The 18,213-nt window shown below is 44.6% G+C and overlaps 1 protein-coding gene across 2 annotated transcripts in view; it reads left to right on the top strand.

Annotated features, from left to right (window-relative positions):
* The window catches only part of PCNX3 (pecanex 3), a 2,517,385-nt gene that overhangs the window by 1,872,996 nt on the left and 626,176 nt on the right, over positions 1-18,213 (top strand). For both annotated transcript variants that reach the window (XM_044060478.1, XM_044060477.1), the window contains exon 23: positions 1,922-2,030. In XM_044060478.1, the coding sequence (XP_043916413.1) occupies positions 1,922-2,030 (109 nt within the window). The remainder of the gene's footprint in view (positions 1-1,921; positions 2,031-18,213) is intronic.

Here is an 18,213-nt window from a genome sequence, read left to right as displayed (position 1 = left end):
GTACTGTGCACTTCCATAATGCATCTGTGGATAAAGATATTCTGTTTGGGAACTCCACTAGTGAAGTATTCAGAAGTAAATAGAGGAAAGGGAGGAAGACTATGTGGTCAGCGAAACAGCTTTTACCTCTCCCCCCATGCCTAGTATGGCAGAAATTGAACATCTAACTCATGGTCCTGTTACTACATATAAGAAAAAAGGTGAGAGGCCATTACAAAAAATAGCTGGGGTACCAGAAAGAGAAACTTGGATGCCCTCAGAGTCTCAGCTCCCATAGAGAGCAGTCCTGGCTACATAAAACTTATCAATCCCTATCCTTTCTGCAATTCCCCATTTCAGTCTTCTCCCTTACATATCTCAAAGATAGCTGGAAGGTTTCCCAGTGCATAAGAAAGTTACTAAGAACCAAAAATGTCAGGTATTCAGCCATGACCATAAGATCAGTTGCATCTGGTGTTCTGTACTAGAGCTTTTACAACTGAGTCATAAGGATCATAAGGAAATACTAGGCTAGATGCCCTTGTTGGCCATTTTAAGCCTAGACAGGTTCCCTCAATTGTGAGAATCAAAACTTGTTCCTTATGTCTGTGAGGCAACCATTATGCCAACGCCAAACTCCTAACTCCTGACAGTCATTAAATCTGTTATAAAAACAGAATGAGAAGGATGTTCTATGCAAGATTTTTCTTGTTTCCATTCACTTTTCCTGGAGGTCTGCAGTTTTTTTTTTTCAGTGGCTTGTTCATTTTATAAAATTGTGCATTTAGTCATGACTGTGCACAGGAAACTGCTATAACACTTGTGTGGTAAATTTGTTTTTCACATAGCGTTTCAGTGTGTACGTCCTTATTCTTTGCTTTTCAGTATCATACTGTTTGGCTTTAATTTATTTTCTAAGTCTTAGTAGGCTAACTATATTATATTTTGTTAGTGTCATTAGTCATATTTTTGTGATTCTTAGTCTTTTTTTTTTTATTTGTAGAAAAATACAGTAGTGGTTTATTTTTCTAGTCCACTTTGTAGAGAGAGAGTCATAAAGAAGAATAATTCAATACATTTATGAAATGGTAAATGTAAACATATTTTAAATTACTGTGTTAACAGACATGTTATTTCACAGAGCATTACAGCATAATAAAATGCGCAGAAGGGCTGACTATATGCCTAAGCAACAATATTAATTGGAATTTGTTCCACTTAAACCACATTTTGTCAGTCTTCACAGTTGCATTGTTTCAAGTTGTATAGTACAAGTTGAACATTTGTAGTATTAGAATTATTTATATTGCAGTGGAGATGCATGCATTGTTCTTGTAGTTGAGACTGAATTATTTTTACTTGCAGTACAAATTTGTCCTAGATTCCACTTCCTGTTATAAGTAGTGCATAGAGAACACCCACCAACAAATTATCTTGCCCCATGTTTTTTTTTTTTTTTGGTCATTCAAGAATTTTTCATAAATGCAAGTACTGCAATGAGATTCCTCCCACGTTTTCTGCAAAGTATTTAGACAATCCATCAAAAAGGAATCTGCAAATTGACAGAAATTGCTGCTTTGTTCATTTTACATTTCTTGTTATGTTTGTATGTTTGTATGTATGTATATATCTATCTATATGTGTATGTGCACGTGTGTGCATATGAGAGGATTGGGACAGTTCATGTTTGAGTGCTAGAAGACTCCACAAGAAGATCTGTGTACGTGCAGTGATTAGTTTGTAGTACTTTATTCATTCTCTGAATCTCTGACTTCAGCACATAGCAGTTATTTACTGCTGAAATGGTTACACAAGAGCATTTTATCCAAGAAGTAATGTATTGAATAATATTCTGACCGAAAGATTAGTGCCTGATGATCTCAACTCTGAGCATTGTTTTCTTGATCTTTGCTAATTGCTTGTTTATTGACATTTTTTCCAGCTGTGGGATTTACTGTACAAACTTCGTTTTGTGATGACCTACATTGCTCCCTGGCAGATTACGTGGGGTTCTGCCTTTCATGCCTTTGCTCAGCCATTTGCAGTACCACGTATCCTTTTTTTGCTGTTTTTTATTCTGTGAACCACATATAAATAAGAGTCACACTCTGCTTGTTGATATATATATATATTTTTATGCATTTCACTCAGTTCTTCATTTTTTTGAGTATTACTGCTTTTTCATCCTTATTAACCTTTTCAAGTAACATTACATTTGAGGGTTGGGGGGCTTTGCAGTGGAGTGAACACTTGGGCACTTCGTCCTTTTGCCATTCATGAGACTGTTCATTGAAAGTCTTTGAAGCTCGTCTTAGGATGCTCATGCTTCTTTGGCCAATGTACGACCCAAGAACAGAGCCAAAGGGAACCACACACACAAGATCTGCATTCATTCTGCATAATGATCATTCCTGCAGCCAGGCATTGGAATTTGGACTTTTAATCAGTTGAGCAAATAATTCCTGAGTCATGATTTTTTGGTAGGTAGATGCCTCCTTGAGTATGAGGACTTGCAGTCTTCAGTTAAGAAAGGCTGGCTATAAAAATAATGCACTTTATGTTCCAGCTCAGTTCTTTTTTTTTTTTCTTGCTTTTTGTGAGTTTTTAACTGCACTGTCAGTGTAATTAACATTTTCTTATTGCCTTTATCTTTAAAAAGGTTACAATCTAATTCTTTTTTTAGAAATTGCTTTGTTTATTGCTACCAGATTAGCTGTTAATGACATTTGTTGTTGGAAGTACAGACAGCTGTTACACCTGGCAGGCATCAGGTTCCCCTAAGATATTTCTCTTCAGGTGGCAGCTTTGTTTTTGTTTAGAGCATTATGATTTTGATTGTGAATAACTTCATAGTTTGATATCATGTGACATGTTTGCCTTCAAGAACTCTTGGTTGCTGTTCCATCAGCATTCTTTTTTATTCCCGTGTAAGAATCAAGTTTTTTTTTAACAAACTTCAATTGCATAACTTGATTTGTTACTGGAAGCTTGTTCCAGTTGCAAGTTTGATTTTCTGCTGTGTGTCACATTTTTTCAGATGTTAGTATGTTTTTACCAATAAATTTCTTTTTCTGTTAACTACTCCATTTATATGTTCAGGAAACTATTCAAATGCAGAGTGGATCCAACATCGCTTTTATGGACCAGGCAGGTCTCTTCTGAGAAGCCTGTTAAAGTACATAGTATAAGTACAGCCCATGGAATATTTTTAGAGTAGCTCATAGTTTTCAGCTTTGGTTTTCTCATTAGGAATTTCTTGACTTTTGTTGTACTAGTTGGCTTGTTCAGAGGCTACAGAATTCTGTGTTAACATTCAACAAAAGGGCAAATTCATGAAGTATACAAGGAAATATTTGATGGAACCAGTCCATTTCCGTCTGTTGCTGTAAGACCCGAGGCCAGTAGGATTTGGGTAATGTGACACCTAAAACTTTACCGAGCTTTGTAAACCTTCCCCTTTTCACAGAACACCGCTCCTTTTGGTTTCTTTTACCATGCTAATGTGCAGATGTTATGTGATCCTATCTCGCCTACATTCTGTACTGATGGGCTCGGAGCCGATCCCTCGGCTCCGACTCGGCACGCTATGCTATAGAGCGAGGCCTCTTATTGGCTGAGCTATTTTTTATCCCAGGATGTACCACCACTAATCCCCCAGATCTCGTTTGCCGCTTACAAGCTAAGACGTGGTCTCAACTTGGCTGGGCTAAGTACTAATTTATTTAGGCTTTTCCTGTCAGGAATTTGCTTGCTTTGAACCCAAAAGCTGTTTTAACAGCTATTGTTGTGATACGAGTGTGTATTGAACAGTTTTGTTGAGAAATTTGTGTTTTTCGTCAAGGGAAGGTTTCCCGTTTTAGTTAGAGGGGCCTTCCCCTGTTGCTATTTGCTATTCTAGCATTTTATTTGTGGGTCAAGTACCCGTTTAAGTTAGAGGGTCTTGACTCTCTCTCACTTTCTGTGTTGTTTTTTTGTACTACTGTATTGTTGTTAAAAAAAAAAAAAAAAAAAAAAAACTTTATATTTTTTGCACTTAAACTGTTAAGTTTTGGTGTGTTTCTCTTTAGACAGCTGTGTTATCTCTAAATTAGACATGTCCAAAGAGCATAGACCCTCCGGGTTTAAAAAGTGCGCGAGGTGTGGTTATAAGATGTCCATAACGGACAACCACTCCTCGTGCGTCTATTGTTTAGGCGCCAAGCACCTACAAGAATCATGTAGCGTGTGTCACGCCTTCTCATCAAGGGTCCTCCAGGAGAGGAAAAACAAATTAATCCTTAAGGGGTTAATTAAGCCATCCTTCGAGGAGGCTTTATCTTCCTCTCCCTCTCCTTCAAAAAAGAAGAAAGTGTCGGCTCCGACCAGTCAGTCGGAACCGACTGCCAGAAAACCTAGGCAGACTTCTCCATCGGCTCCACGGACTTCGGAGCCGTGGGCGGAACAGTCTGCCTCGATGCCTCTAGTCTCGACCCCTCTGGTTTCGGAGCCGAGGACTGGGGCATCGAGAGGCGGGTCACCTTCATCGGCTCCACTGATATTGGAGCCGATGAGGGTTGCCGGCTCAGACTCTTCCCCTTCGGAGCCGAAGTCCTTGTCGGCACCAAGGGAAATTAACTTGAGATCTCCCTCGGAGCCAATAATTATAGAATCCATTCAGAGCCGGTCCCCTAGTCCTTTGGAGCCGATGGAGAAATCGGTTCGGACCCGATCGGTATCGTCCAGATCATCCAAGATGTCTGATTCGGACATCGACAGGGTGCTCCTAAGACTCTTCCAGTCTCCGGTGTTCCAAAAGCTAGTTTCGGCTCCAGCCCATTCGGCTTCGGAGCCGATGGTCCACCTTGCTACTATGATTCCTCCTCCAACAGCTTCGGCACCGTTGGAGCCGGTGCTGGTGGAACCGGTGGAGGTTTTAGGGTCGGGCCCGACCCTTACTCCAACTCTGGCTCTTGGGTCGGAGTTCGGTACGCGGACTTCTTCCGTCGGCCCCGGGGGGGATGCTTCGGGATTGATGTTTTCGGTCCCAAGTCTCCCTCTCGGTGCGTCTGCTGCGGGAGTGCCGTCTACCATCGTGGCCACGGAGGTGGGACCCTCCCAGGATTCTGGTGGTCCCGCCTTCAGGGCTATGAGGAGTGCTTTAGCCAAATCATCTTTGGCTACCTCCACGGTCTCCCCAGCTCCTTCCCTGCATACCGAGACTGGGTCTTTGGCAGTCCCCCTGTCCTTAGACAGCGGAGCCCCGGGGCCTGAGGTTACCCCCACTGGGGTTTCCCCCCCTCCTGGAGGTCCTTCTGAAGCTTCTTCGGAAGAACCCCCCAGGAAAAGATCGTGCAAGAGGAAGCACGTTGACTCCCCTGATGAGTCTCTTACATCAGACACTGATCTCGATGATGCAGAAGGGTTCCCTAAGTCGTCCTCGGATGATGTCTCCTTTGCAGACATCCTGGAAGCCCTTAAACAATGAGGCGGCTGGCAGTCCAAACCCCCTTCTGCTGATGAGTTGGTGTTCCTTAAGGCCTTCGGGGCTCAGCCCTCCGCCTCCTGGGTGTCTCCGCCCTTCAAGCTCTTGGATTTGATCTGTCGAAGGGCGTGGGAACACCCAGACTCTGTGAAACCGGTGCCTGCTCGTCCGAATAAGTTCCTCTCGGCACCCCCTGAAAAAGAGTTTCTAACTAAAGGTGTGGCTGTAGATGCTTTGGTGGTGGCATCTGCTACCCAGCAAGATGTAGCAGAGGCTTCGACGTCCGTCCATCCTCCTAATAAGGAGTCTAGGAGCATGGATCGGTACGGAAAGCGCACCCTAAGTTCAGCGGCCTTTACATTAAGGTCCTTGAACTACCTTACGCACTTTACTAGATTTCAGAGGGATCTGATTAAAGAACTTTCCGATACCCTCTTGGGTAACCTGCCTGAGGAGCTGGCCCAGGCAGTTGGCTCTCAGCTGGCTACATCGTCGTCCATTTCAAACTCGTCTATGAGGCTCATTTCTTATGCGGCCGAAGGGGCGAGTAGAGTGGCGGGTACAGACATTGCTCTACGGAGACAAGCCTGGCTCCGCCTGTGTCATTTCGCGGAGGCCTTTAAGTCTTCCTTTGCCGACGCCCCCTTTGATGGGTCCTCCCTGTTTGGACCCAAAGTAAAGGACACACTGACCCGCTGCAAACAGGAGGGTAAGACTCTGACTGCCGTAGGGGCACGATTTTCCACTCCCTTTTGGCCTTATCCCAAGGCTAAAAGAGGAGGGAAAATGTGGTTCCATAGATCTCAGAAGCCTCACCCCTCTCAGCAGGAGGATCCCCCTTCCAGAGGCAGGGGAGGGGGAAATTCTTCCGGAAGACGCCGTCCCAGAGGCGGCAGAGGCCCTCGCAACACTGGAGACCGCGAGTCCTTTCGTGGCTCTTCAACCTTTCACAGTCCCTGAGGGATTGCCTGACTGTGCAGCTCCGAAGCCAGTCGGGGGTCGTTTTTCGAAGCACCTAAAAGCCTGGGAAGGTATCACTCAGGACCGATGGGTGCTTCGAATTATCGCCGGAGGTTACACCATCCCTTTCTCTCATTCTCCACCTCAGTCCAAAAAAATCCCGGACACGCCACCCAGTCAACGGGTTACTGTAGCCTAAGAAGTTTCAAAGCTGCTGCAAAAAGGAATCATCCAACCGGTCCCCGCAGACCAGATCGGATTAGGGACTTACTCAAGATTCTTTTTGGTGCCAAAAAAGACCGGGGACTTGAGGCCCATTTTGGACCTCAGCATTCTAAACCGTTCAGTCAGAAAGTCCAAGTTCCGAATGGTCACCCTACAAAACATTCTCCCATTGCTGGAGAAAGGTGTTTGGATGTGCTCCATAGATCTCAAGGACGCTTATTACCGTATCATGGTACATCAAGCGTCCAGGAGACATCTGCGCTTCAGCCTAGGAGGCAGTCATTTCCAGTTCCGCCCGCTGCCCTTTGGTCTCACCACAGCCCCCAGGGTGTTCACCAAGTGTTTGGCAGTCGTGACTGCTCACCTGAGAAGTCTAGGATTCCAGGTGTTTCTGTATCTAGACGACTGGCTCCTAACTGCCACCTCCAAGCATCTACTACTGCGGAGCCTACAAGCCACTATATCACTGGGCAATTCCCTTGGAATCACCTTCAATTGGCCAAAGTCTGTGTTGCTGCCATCTCAACGAATAAGATTCATAGGGGTAGAGATAGACTCAAACCGAATGCGGGTCTATCTACCTACAGACAGAATACAAACCATACAGACTCAAGTTCGAGCCTTACTTCCCAGGTCCAAAGCCCCAGCCAGAATGGTCCTGCAGCTATTGGGATCCATGTCCGCCACGGTTCTTCTAGTCCCCTTGGCAAGGTTGCACATGAGAATTCTCCAGTGGCTTCTTTCAGCTCAGTGGTCCTTTCAGGAACTCCCTCTCAGTCACCTCATATGGATCACGGAAACATGCAAACGGGACCTTCGCTGGTGGCTAGTGCCCTCCAATTTGGATCAGGGACGACCCTTTGTTCCACCTCCTCCTGCGGCCACTTTGACCACGGACGCCTCCCAGATGGGGTGGGGGGGCATTCCCTGGGCAGGTCAGTCCAAGACAAATGGCACCCAGAAGAGACCCTACTTCATATCAACATCCTAGAAATGAGGGCGGTGCTTCTGTCCCTTCAAGCCCTTCACGATTACCTCCCTCAGGGCGTAATTGCCGTTCACTCAGACAACATGTCAGTTGTCTAGTACCTGAACAAACAGGGAGGGACCAGATCCTATCCTCTTTGCAGAGAGGCCATGAGAGTCTGGGAATGGGCAGTCTCGACCAAACGCTTTCTAGTGGCTATTCACATCCCGGGCAAGTCCAATGTGATAGCCGACAGACTGAGCAGAACCATCCTCTCTCCTCACGAGAATGGTCTCTGAACATGACATTTGCAAGTCAGATTTTCAGCAAATGGGGAGTTCCGTGTTGCGACCTCTTCGCGACTCCACTAAATGCGAAGTGCAAAAAATTCTTCTCCCTCACCCCGGCTCCGGGGAAGAGCCCCATGGACGCACTAGCCCGTCCTTGGCCCACCGGCTTGCTTTATGCCTTCCCCCCAGTTCCTCTCCTTCCCAGGGTGATCCAAAAGGCATCTCTCTTGGGGAGCAAAATGATCTTAGTTGCTCCTTACTGGCCTCGTCAAGTATGGTTTCCCTATCTTCGGAAATATGCTCTGGAAGGTCCATGGTTCCTGGATCAGATCCCAGACCTTTTGGTTCATCAGTCGGGACTATTCCACCAGTCCCTGCACACCTTAAAATTGACGGCTTGGCTCCTCCTCTTCCGACTATAGTCAGGAGTCAAACATTGGATCCAGAGGTTGTACACATATCTTCGGCCCATAAGTCTGCTACAAAGAAACTGTATTCTAGCAAATGGAAAAGATTTGCTATTTGGGCTCAACTCCGGGGCCTGGATCCCATCACTATTCCCGTGGCAGAAGTACTAAAATTTTTAACTTCTCTTTTCAATCAAGGCTCTTCAGTCTCTACCATCAAGGTTCAATTGGCAGTGATTTCCAATTTTCACGAATCTATAAACCCACCTTTAATGAGCAACAGATTGTGTAAGACCTTCTTAAAAGGTGCTGCGCTTTTAAGACCTCCGATTTCTCATCCTGCTCCTCCATGGGATCTCGATGTGGTGTTACGTGCCTTAACTTCCTCCCCCTTCGAACCGGCAGCTACATGTGATCTAAAATTTCTATCGTGGAAGACTGCTTTTCTGGTGGCGATTACTTCTGCCAGAAGAGTTTCAGAGCTTCAAGCTTTGTCTGTAAAACCCCCGTACTTGGTTTTTCACAAAGACAGAGTATCTCTCAGGCCAAATCCTTCCTTTGTCCCTAAAGTTTGTTCCAGTTTCTGCCTACAACAATCATTAGAACTGCCAGTCTTTTTTCCGAAATATTCTAACAAAGCGGAATTCATATTCCACACATTAGATGTCCACAGGCAGTTGTGTTTTTATTTAGACAGGACCAAACAAACAAGGAAAACAGATCAGTTGTTTGTATCCTTTGCAGACAATAAATTGGGCAAAGCTGTCACAAAGGTCACTATTGCCAAATGGATCAGGGACTGTATTACTCAAGCTTATTCTTATTCTAACAAAGAGCTTACCACCTCTGTCAAAGCTCATTCTACAAGGGCTGTGGCTACTTCGATAGCATTTCATTCTAAGCTTGCCATTAGTGACATTTGTGCTGCGGCTATATGGTCTTCCCCGCACACTTTAATTTCCCACTACAAATTGGATGTGGCATCTAGAGGACGAGCTTCATTTGGTTCCACAGTGCTCAGGAGTGTTTTCCAATGAGCCACCCAGGATTTAGGTGCTAGGGACGCTGTCCCATCAGTACAGAATGTAGGCGAGATAGGATCACATAACATCTTTTAGTTATGTACTTACCATAACTTTAGATGTTTGGGATCCATCTTGCCTACATTCCCAATAACCCACCCTCCTTCCCCCTTCCTTGGAGATCAGAGGATATCAGAAGGTCCGAATCCTGTTGTTTCATCTTGAAACATCTAACAATGTTATATAAACAAGTTGTGCATGTGTGCATGAATGCAGACAAACAAGATCTGGGGGATTAGTGGTGGTGCATCCTGGGATAAGAAATAGCTCAGCCAATAAGAGGCCTCGCTCTATAGCATAGCGGGCCGAGTCGGAGCCGAGGGATCGGTTCCGAGCCCATCAGTACAGAATGTAGGCGAGATGGATCCCAAACATCTAAAGTTATGGTAAGTACATAACTAAAAGTTATACGTACCAGCCTTCCCAAACTACTGTTTACTTTATGCAACATTTATTGTTGTTTTGTGAGTGTATTGTTGGAGTGCTGTAGTTTTTCAGCCCGTCTGTTCTCCAGGTCAGTAGTAATCTTTTACTCCATTAAGCACTTGCGCAACTTTTTTTCCCTTCTTATCTAGCCTTTCTTCTAACAAATCATATGTTAAGATGCATCTTTCTTCATTTACCTGTAAGATGCATGGACAGCATCACTTGAGAGTATTGACATGTAATACTTCCCAGCCTAGCTCCTCCCCTTTTCCTACATTTCTGTGCATGATGACCCCTCTCATCTCTAACCAATCTTAATCCTTGATTTTAAGGATAGTAATTGTTTTGTTATGTAATTTCTCCTCATGTCATTTTTTTCCCTTTTGACTTTCATGCTTATTTCATGGACAAATTTTTCCCTTTTTTTTCTTTCTGAATGTGCCTATTAAGTTTTGCATTCCTAGGTGACATTGCTATCATAGTTTGGAGTTAAACTTTTAGGAATTTTACCAGATGTATACAAATGTCTAAAACTTTTTTTTGGTTTGAAATGTATTTTTCAGTCTTTGGGAATTGTGCATCTGTTCATCTCATTGTCTTTATGTAGCCAGAACCATAGCCTGTCTGAAGCTGTGGCAAGCTGCATGCTGCAAATGTAACTGGCACATTGCTACAGTTAATCAATAAAACTTCATCTGTGACCACAAAATGTATTATCTGCATTTATTTATGAAGCCACAATATTCTTGTAGCTTTACATAGTAATGCCAGTGCTACACCTCTGCAGCATCACCACCTGCTTACCTGTCCCTCATCTACTTGTGCTCTGATATAGTTGCCTTCATTTGCTCTTCAACCTATGGGTTTCAGATCCGAGCATCTGATCCAACTTGGCTGAATACCAAAGCTCCAGGCTCCGACATCTGGGCTCCTCCACTACCCATAATACTGCTTTCCTCCAAAGCCCTCCGATCTCGTTTGTTGCACTTCGCTTAGCATCATGTATCTCGCATTTTGATCTCAGGGTTGTTTTCAGTGAGTTTGTCTATTTTTACATCATTTTAAAGAAATTGCGCTTCCCTATCACCAGTCTCCTCTTTCTTCTACTTAGTATTTTTGTATGGAGTTTTGCCTTGTGCTTTCCCTCCCCTTCCCTACCCCTTTTTTCTACCTGCTTATTGCTGTATATATATATATATATATATATATATATATATATATATATATATATACATACAATATATTTATATAAAAATGAAAATAAAAACTAACTTTGTCTGCTGCCTTTAAAGTTTTTTTTAGAGTTTCTAAGGTTCTGTTGTTGGATTTAACTTTGTTGTGTGTTGTATGTGTGCAAGCTGTGGGTTGCTTTTTTCTCCCTCAGCATGTCTGATTCAAAACCTGTGGGCTTTAAGAAGTGTAGCACTTGTTGGCACAAAATCCCACTTTCTGATGTGTGGTGTGCCTTGGTGCAGCTCACCTGGACTCTGCTTGTTCCATTTGTGCCAGCTTTAATCAAAGGACATTCAGTGATAGGCACAACAAGCTGTTACTGAAAGGCCTTCTTCCTAGCATTTCATCTTCAGCCACTCCATTACTTCAGGGGCTCCAACCCCCACTAAAAAACATAAGAAGTGGAAGAGATCCCCCAGTAGATCCTATCACTGTAGGGAACCTCCCGCCAAAACTTCTAGACCTTCAGAGCCGACTACATTGGCTCCTGTAATCATCCAGGCCTCCCCTCAGTGCTGGAGCCGAAGGTTCTCCCTGGAGCTGGTGACAGCCAGACCCGTCCCCTCTTCAACAACCCGGGACCCAGTTCCAGGCCTGCTTTGGTTGCTTCTGCTGTTAGGTTTTCCTGAAGCCTTATGAAAATAAAGGGCCAGCACCAGTGGAGGTAGCCAAAAAGTATAAATTTGATAAATATATAACTTAATTCAACTAAGGAGTATAAATTACCCCAATTCAGCACAAAAATGCCACATATTAAATAAGCAAACTGGTTTCGGCTATATACGCCTTATTCAGTGCATGAATCAAACTAACAAAGACAAAAGAGACATCAGAACATTGATTTAAGTAGCACTTGCCAATTAAATAATTAATGAATAATGAATTCCTGTTGGAAAAATGTTATATGCAGCAACCTCATAATGAGCAATGGATTCCTATTACAAAGAAATTAAAGATGTTCATTCAAGCCAGGGCTAAAAAGACCACCCAATTTATTATCCATTTTCTTTCTTTGTTATTTAGGATAGTATGCCATCCACTTTTGTGGGATCGGTCACCTATAACTTTATCAGTAACTGTAAAGTGAAACGAAGCAGAAGGGTGCTTAAGTATGTGTTTATAAAATGCACTTGGAAGTTTATGGTTCCTGATGTCACACGTGTGTTCAGAAATTCTAATTCGTAATTCGTAATGTCACTGATCAGCTTTTTATGTAGGCCAAATATCCAGACCATTATGAATTAGAATTTCTGAACACACCAGTGAAATCAGGAAACTTTCAAGTGCACTTTATAAACACACACTTAAGCACCCTTCTGCTTCGTTTCACTTTACAGTTATTGATAAAGTTATAGGTGACAGATCCCACAAAAGTGGATGGCATACTATCCTAAATAACAAAGAAAGAAAATGGATAATCAAATTATGTGGTCTTTTTAGCCCTGGCTTGAATGAGCATCTTTAATTTCTTTGTAATAGGAATCCATTGCTCATTATGAGCTGCGTATCTTTAACATTTTTCCAACAGGAATTCATTACTCATTAATTATTTAATTGGCAAGTGCTACTTAAACCAATGTTCTGATGTGTCTTTTGTCTTTGTTAGTTTGATTCATGCACTGAAGAAGGCATATATAGCTGAAACCGGTTTGCTTATTTAATATGTGGCATTTTTGTGCTGAATTGGGGTAATTTATACTCCTTAGTTGAATTAAGTTATATATTTATTACATTTATACCTTTTGGCTACCTCCACTGCTGCTGGCCCTTTATTTTCATTTGGCTTTGTGGTATTTTGGGCCTTGACACCTGCCATACTTGCGAGGGGGCTGGTTGGAGTTTCCCGAAGCCTTACCAAAACTGAGGTGAACAGCATGATGGTTAAATTTCTCAAGGCACAAATCCAGGTGGGGATCTTGCCTGCCGCATCCCTTCCTGGATCCGTGAGCAATATTTTGACCTTTATGCCTATCTCTCCTTCTTCGATGCGACCTCAGGTTTCAGAGTTATCGGGTTGAACCTTCTTGGAGATGAGACGTCTGAGCTAACAGGTGCAGTTACCACTACTGCAGTGGTCTCCCTGACTCACCCAGCTCCAACTGTTTCAGAGTAAAGTAATTGTCAGAACTGTAGCTTCAGCATTGGTTCTAAGGGGTTGACGTCAGCTACGAAACTTTCGGAGCTGTCTGTTCCCCTCGGGGCTTTGGCATTTGATAGCTGGGCTCTGATTCCTAATTCGGATCTGGGGACAGTTGGGATTCTTGGAGCATCCCTTTGAAAGCTTTGGCTCTGGCTGGGGTGCTTGTGACAACTCCATCTCCCTCAGCATTTGAGGTGGTAGAGAGTGTTTTCTCTGTACCCAGAAGATCCTCAACTCTATATGCTTCGGAGTCCAGCCCCCCCCCTGCAGCCTTTGTGGTGCCTGATACATCTACGCTGTCTCCTCTGGGACAGCCTGCCCAGAAGGACTTCTAGTCTACTTCCTTCTTGTAACCCCAGAGTCTTCTGATGCCTCCCTGGAGCACCCCACTGAGTAGGTCCCTCTGAAACACCATTGCAAAAAGGAGGTACTTGTATTCTCCTTTGGAATCCTTCCCAGAGAGCACCGATATTGATGAAGAGGAAGGGTTCCCCCAGATCACCACCCAAGGATGTCTCCTTTGGAGATATCATGGAAATCCTTTGCCAAAAGGGTGGTTGCTCCTTCCAGAAGCCCTAACCTAGAGCAGTCTGGTGTTTCTCGATGCTTTTGAGTCAGGTCCATTTACTTCTTAGGTATCCCCCTCTGCAGACCTCCCTTATTGATCTTGTCACACAGGGCTTGGAAGGAACTGGATGCTGTGGAACCAATCCCCAAGAGGCCCAATAAGATCCTTAGTTGCCCCTTCTGACCTCCCCCACTAGACTAAGGGTATTTCTGTCAATGCCATATTGGTTGCAGCCACCACCAAAAAGGAGCTGGCCCAGCAGAGCTCCACTATCCATCCACTAACAGGGAGTCTAGGGCTTTGGACAGGTTTGGAAAGCGGGTTTATTCATTAGCAACCTTCGTATTGCGAGCGTTGAACTACTTGGCTCACGTTACCAGGCTACAGAGAGACTTAGTTAAGGAACTTTGTAGTTCTGTCCCAGGATCCATGTCTGCCGAAGAACAGAAGACCCTTCAGTCTGTTTCCAACATGTCCATGATGTTGATCTTTCATGCTGCAGAAGGTGCCTAATGGGTGGCCGGATCAGGCATTGCCACCAGACACCATGCCATATGTCTGTGTGATTTTTCGGAACCCTACAAGGCGTCCTTCATCAGTGCCCCTTTCGATAGATCAACTCTTTTCAGTCCAACAGTTAGACACACACACTCCCAAAGTGAAATGGACAGAAATACCTTGTCTGCCATCGGGAACTGCTTCTGTACCCCACAGCGGACCTTTTCCAGGAACCACCGTGGAGGTAAGAAGTTGTGGTTCTGAAAATCTTTCCCTTTTCAGGATTCACAGGAGGACCCTTTCTCCCAGAAGCAGAGGGGGAAATGTTTATAATGCCAGACGCTGCCCCTCCTGGCAGAGGGGGTCCAGTGAATCAAGGGTCTCAGTATTCTTTCTCGACAGACATAATCAGTGATCCTGAGGGATTGCCTGACTGCTCATTTCTGGAGGCAGTTGGGGGATGTTTGTCTTTACACCCAGCAGCCTGAGAAGCCATCACAAAAGATCATTGTGTGTTAAAAATTATATCCAGAGGCTATTCCATACCCTTTTTCCAAAAACCCTCTCCAAACAAAATCCTTCCTGATGTTCTGCACAATCAGTGGGAAGCTTCAGCATTAGAGATTTCAAAGCTGCTCTCAAAAAGAGTCATCCAAAGTGTTTTCCCAGAGCAGATCGGATCGGGCATCTACTTCAGATTCTTTTTATTTCCCAAAAAGACTGGGGACCTCAAACCCATTCTGTATCTCGCCACTTTAAACAAATCATTTACCAGCTCAAAGTTCTGAATGGTCATGATACAGTCCATTCTGCCCTTGCTGCAGAAGGGTGACTGGATGTGTTCTGTAGACCTTCAGGACGCGTACTGTTACATCAAGATGAATAGGCACTCCAGAAGTATCTCCGCTTCAGGCTAGGAGCCAACCATTATCAGTTCATAGTGCTGCCATTTGGTCTCAACACAGCCTCCAGGATGTTCACCAAATGCATGGCCATCATGGCAGCTCACCTGAGACTGCAAGGATTCCAGGTGTTTCCATACCTAGACGACTGGCTCCTAACTGCTCCCACCAGGCATCGACTTCTAGAAGCCAGAGAATTCTTATTCCATCTAGCCTTGACCTTGGGCATTTCATTCAACCTGAAGAAGTCTAATTTTCACCCAGTCCAAGTCATAGACTTTATTGGTGCCCGTCTAGACACCATTCATTCTCTATATCTTCTAACTCCGGAGTCTGAACAGGAATTCCATCTTGAGAGCTCATGTGAAACAGATAATGGACATTCCTCCCCCCACCCCCCAGCGATTCATGTCCTAAGGGCTTTGGGGTCCATGGCAGCCACAATCACCCTGGAATGGTTAACTCGCCTTCACATGAGAGTACTTCAATGAGCCTTAGCAGTACAATGGTCTCTCCTGCTCTACCCATTAAATTACCCAATCAGGATTTCACGAGCATGCCAACAGCCTCTCCTTTGGTGGATCAAATCCGAGGATCTTCTCCGGGGCCGCCCATTCATCCTACCCCCGTCCCACAGCCACTGTGACCACAGATGTGTCCTAAATCAGGTGGGGGGGGTTGCACTGGCTGGGGCAAATGACCCAAGGCACATGGTCCCCCCAGAGACCAATTTGCATATGCACGTTCTAGAGATGAGAGCGGTGCTTCTTGCATTGCAAACCCGTCATTCCTCTCTTCCAATGGAAACTATTGCTATTCAAATCATAGGATCATAGGAGGTTACTAGGCTAATGGCCTTGGGGCTCTTACAAGCCTAGCCCAGAGTTTATCCCTAAAAAAGAAACCTCAGTCAACACCTGTCATCCCTGTCAATGAGGGACAAAGGTGGAACCCCTGGGGCAAATTTGTGGTTTTCCATCCACTCATCAAGGTTGTGCATAAAGAGGGTCGGAGAGGTACTCTGCTTGACATTATGGGAAGTCTATTCCAGAGACAGGGCAGCCTCTGTGAGACAAACCTGTCTCTCCAGCAAGTTTTGTCAATGTCTCATATTAGATTTAGGCCTGTCAAGCGGGTAATGTGTGAGGAGTTAAGACTTACAGATATGGAACATCTCTAGTAAAGCAGGGTCTGATATTGCCTTGTAGGCGAGACACAGATAACCTCTGAGCAAATCTGCATGATACCGAGTAGAGTGGTAGTGATTTGAGCCTGTCTGCATAGGACAGGTGTTGGAGGTCATGGATTCTCTTTGTGAGGTATTTCTGTGGCCTTTCCAGTTGGTGCAGTTGTTTGGAGAGGTACATACCAAACGGGGCGTAATACTCAATTATAGGTCTAATGAGGGAGGAGTACAGAGAGGTAATAACCTCCTTTTTTCTGGATGCAATCCCTTTACATATGAGATGAACCAAGTAAAAGGCTTTTCTGACCACTGCCGCCACATGATGGTCAAATGTGAGATTGTTGTCAACCTGAGTACCCAGGTCTCTCACCACAGGTTGTGTGCTTAGGTGGTTGCCTTTGATATGGTAATCAGTATGGGCTGTGTTTTTGCCAAATGGTATGATGATACATTTTATTTGCGTTTAACTTAAGGCCATGACTTTGGCACCAGTTATTTGTAGCTGTGAGACCCTCTTGCAGTAGGTTAACATCATTTGGGGAGTTAATGACAGCACCCAACTTAGTCATCCGCAGACTTGGTCAGCCACAGGCTCTTTGTCTTTGTCTGTACCTCTGAGAAGTAGATGCCAAACAGTAGGGGTCCCAGGAGTCCATCCAGTTTTACACGTGTTTGTATACTGCACTGGCTTTACTGTTCAGCATAGTTGTCTGCATCCTCTGGGTGGGGGGCGGTTGTATGAAGCTGCTGATAACCCTCCCTTAGGAGGTTGTAGTCAGCTTTTGAGAAGTTTTTTAGCTTGGTTATGACAGGGGAGGGGTTGGGTAGGATAGAAACTTCTAATGAGACAGACCGATGATCTGATCTCACCCATGTTGTTGTTGAGAACCAAGTCCAGTATGTTATATCCCCTTGTGGGGGATGAGACCAGCTGGTCTAGTGCATTAGAACTGATTAAGTCAAAGAATCGTTGGATGAGTGCATTAATGCAGGAATATTTCACCCAGTCCATGGTGGGGTAGTTAAAATCACCAAGGATCAGGGTGTTGGGGAATACTTTGATGGAGTCAAGTAGGTCCAGATATGAGGAGTTGGTGTCTTACGTCATAGAGAGGGGGGTCTGTAGCTGGCTATAACTTGGATGGGTGTCTTGCCAACTGTCAGTTGCACCTGAAGTAATTCCAGTGCGTCATGCTGGTAAACCAGTCTTGAGGTGTGCCTGTCCTTAATGAAGATGGAGACCCGACCACCCTTAGTCTTTCCGACCCCATTTTGGGGTCAGAACATGTAGAATGAGGTATAGCCTGTTAAGGCAGGGGTGCTCTTCGCAGCCCTGAACCAAGTTTCTGTGACTGCACAGACATCGGCATTTTCCAGTGTGAGGAGCGCCTCCAGTGAATCCATTTTCAGGTTAAGGCTCCTAGCATTGTGCAGTATGACCGTCAATTTGCTTTTTGACGGATCTTTTATGTTGGAAGATTCATCTTTTGGACATGGCCTAAAAAAGGCACAGTGGGGGAGGCAAGAGCCTTGGCCAAGATCTGGAACCCAAGTAGTGACAGGTGGAGGCCATCTCTGGCAGACCATCGAGGCCTGTCAACCATGTCATCCTAGGTAGACAGGTATTGGATCCCCTTGGAAAAACACCAGAAACTAAGCCAATTGTTGGTCAGTCATTTTTTGTTGGTATTTTGGTATCATTCTTCGTGAAGGTAGGATGCTGCTTAGGGCTAGGGTCATACCTGCTTGGAGCACATACTCTGTGAGCTCAATCATATCTCTCTTCATGTAGTCCAGGGGAAGTATGTCTCAAGTCATTCACACCAACATGGACAATGACAGAGTCTTACTTGTACCTGTTGTGGAGAGACTTGTGTGTGCGTGATGTG

This window comes from Protopterus annectens, chromosome 2.part0, assembly GCF_019279795.1.
Source record: "Protopterus annectens isolate FY-2018-M chromosome 2.part0, PAN1.0, whole genome shotgun sequence".
Classification (NCBI taxonomy): Eukaryota; Metazoa; Chordata; order Ceratodontiformes; family Protopteridae; genus Protopterus; species Protopterus annectens.
Note: the sequence above shows the minus strand (reverse complement) of the source record. Positions and strands in the feature narration are given on the sequence as shown.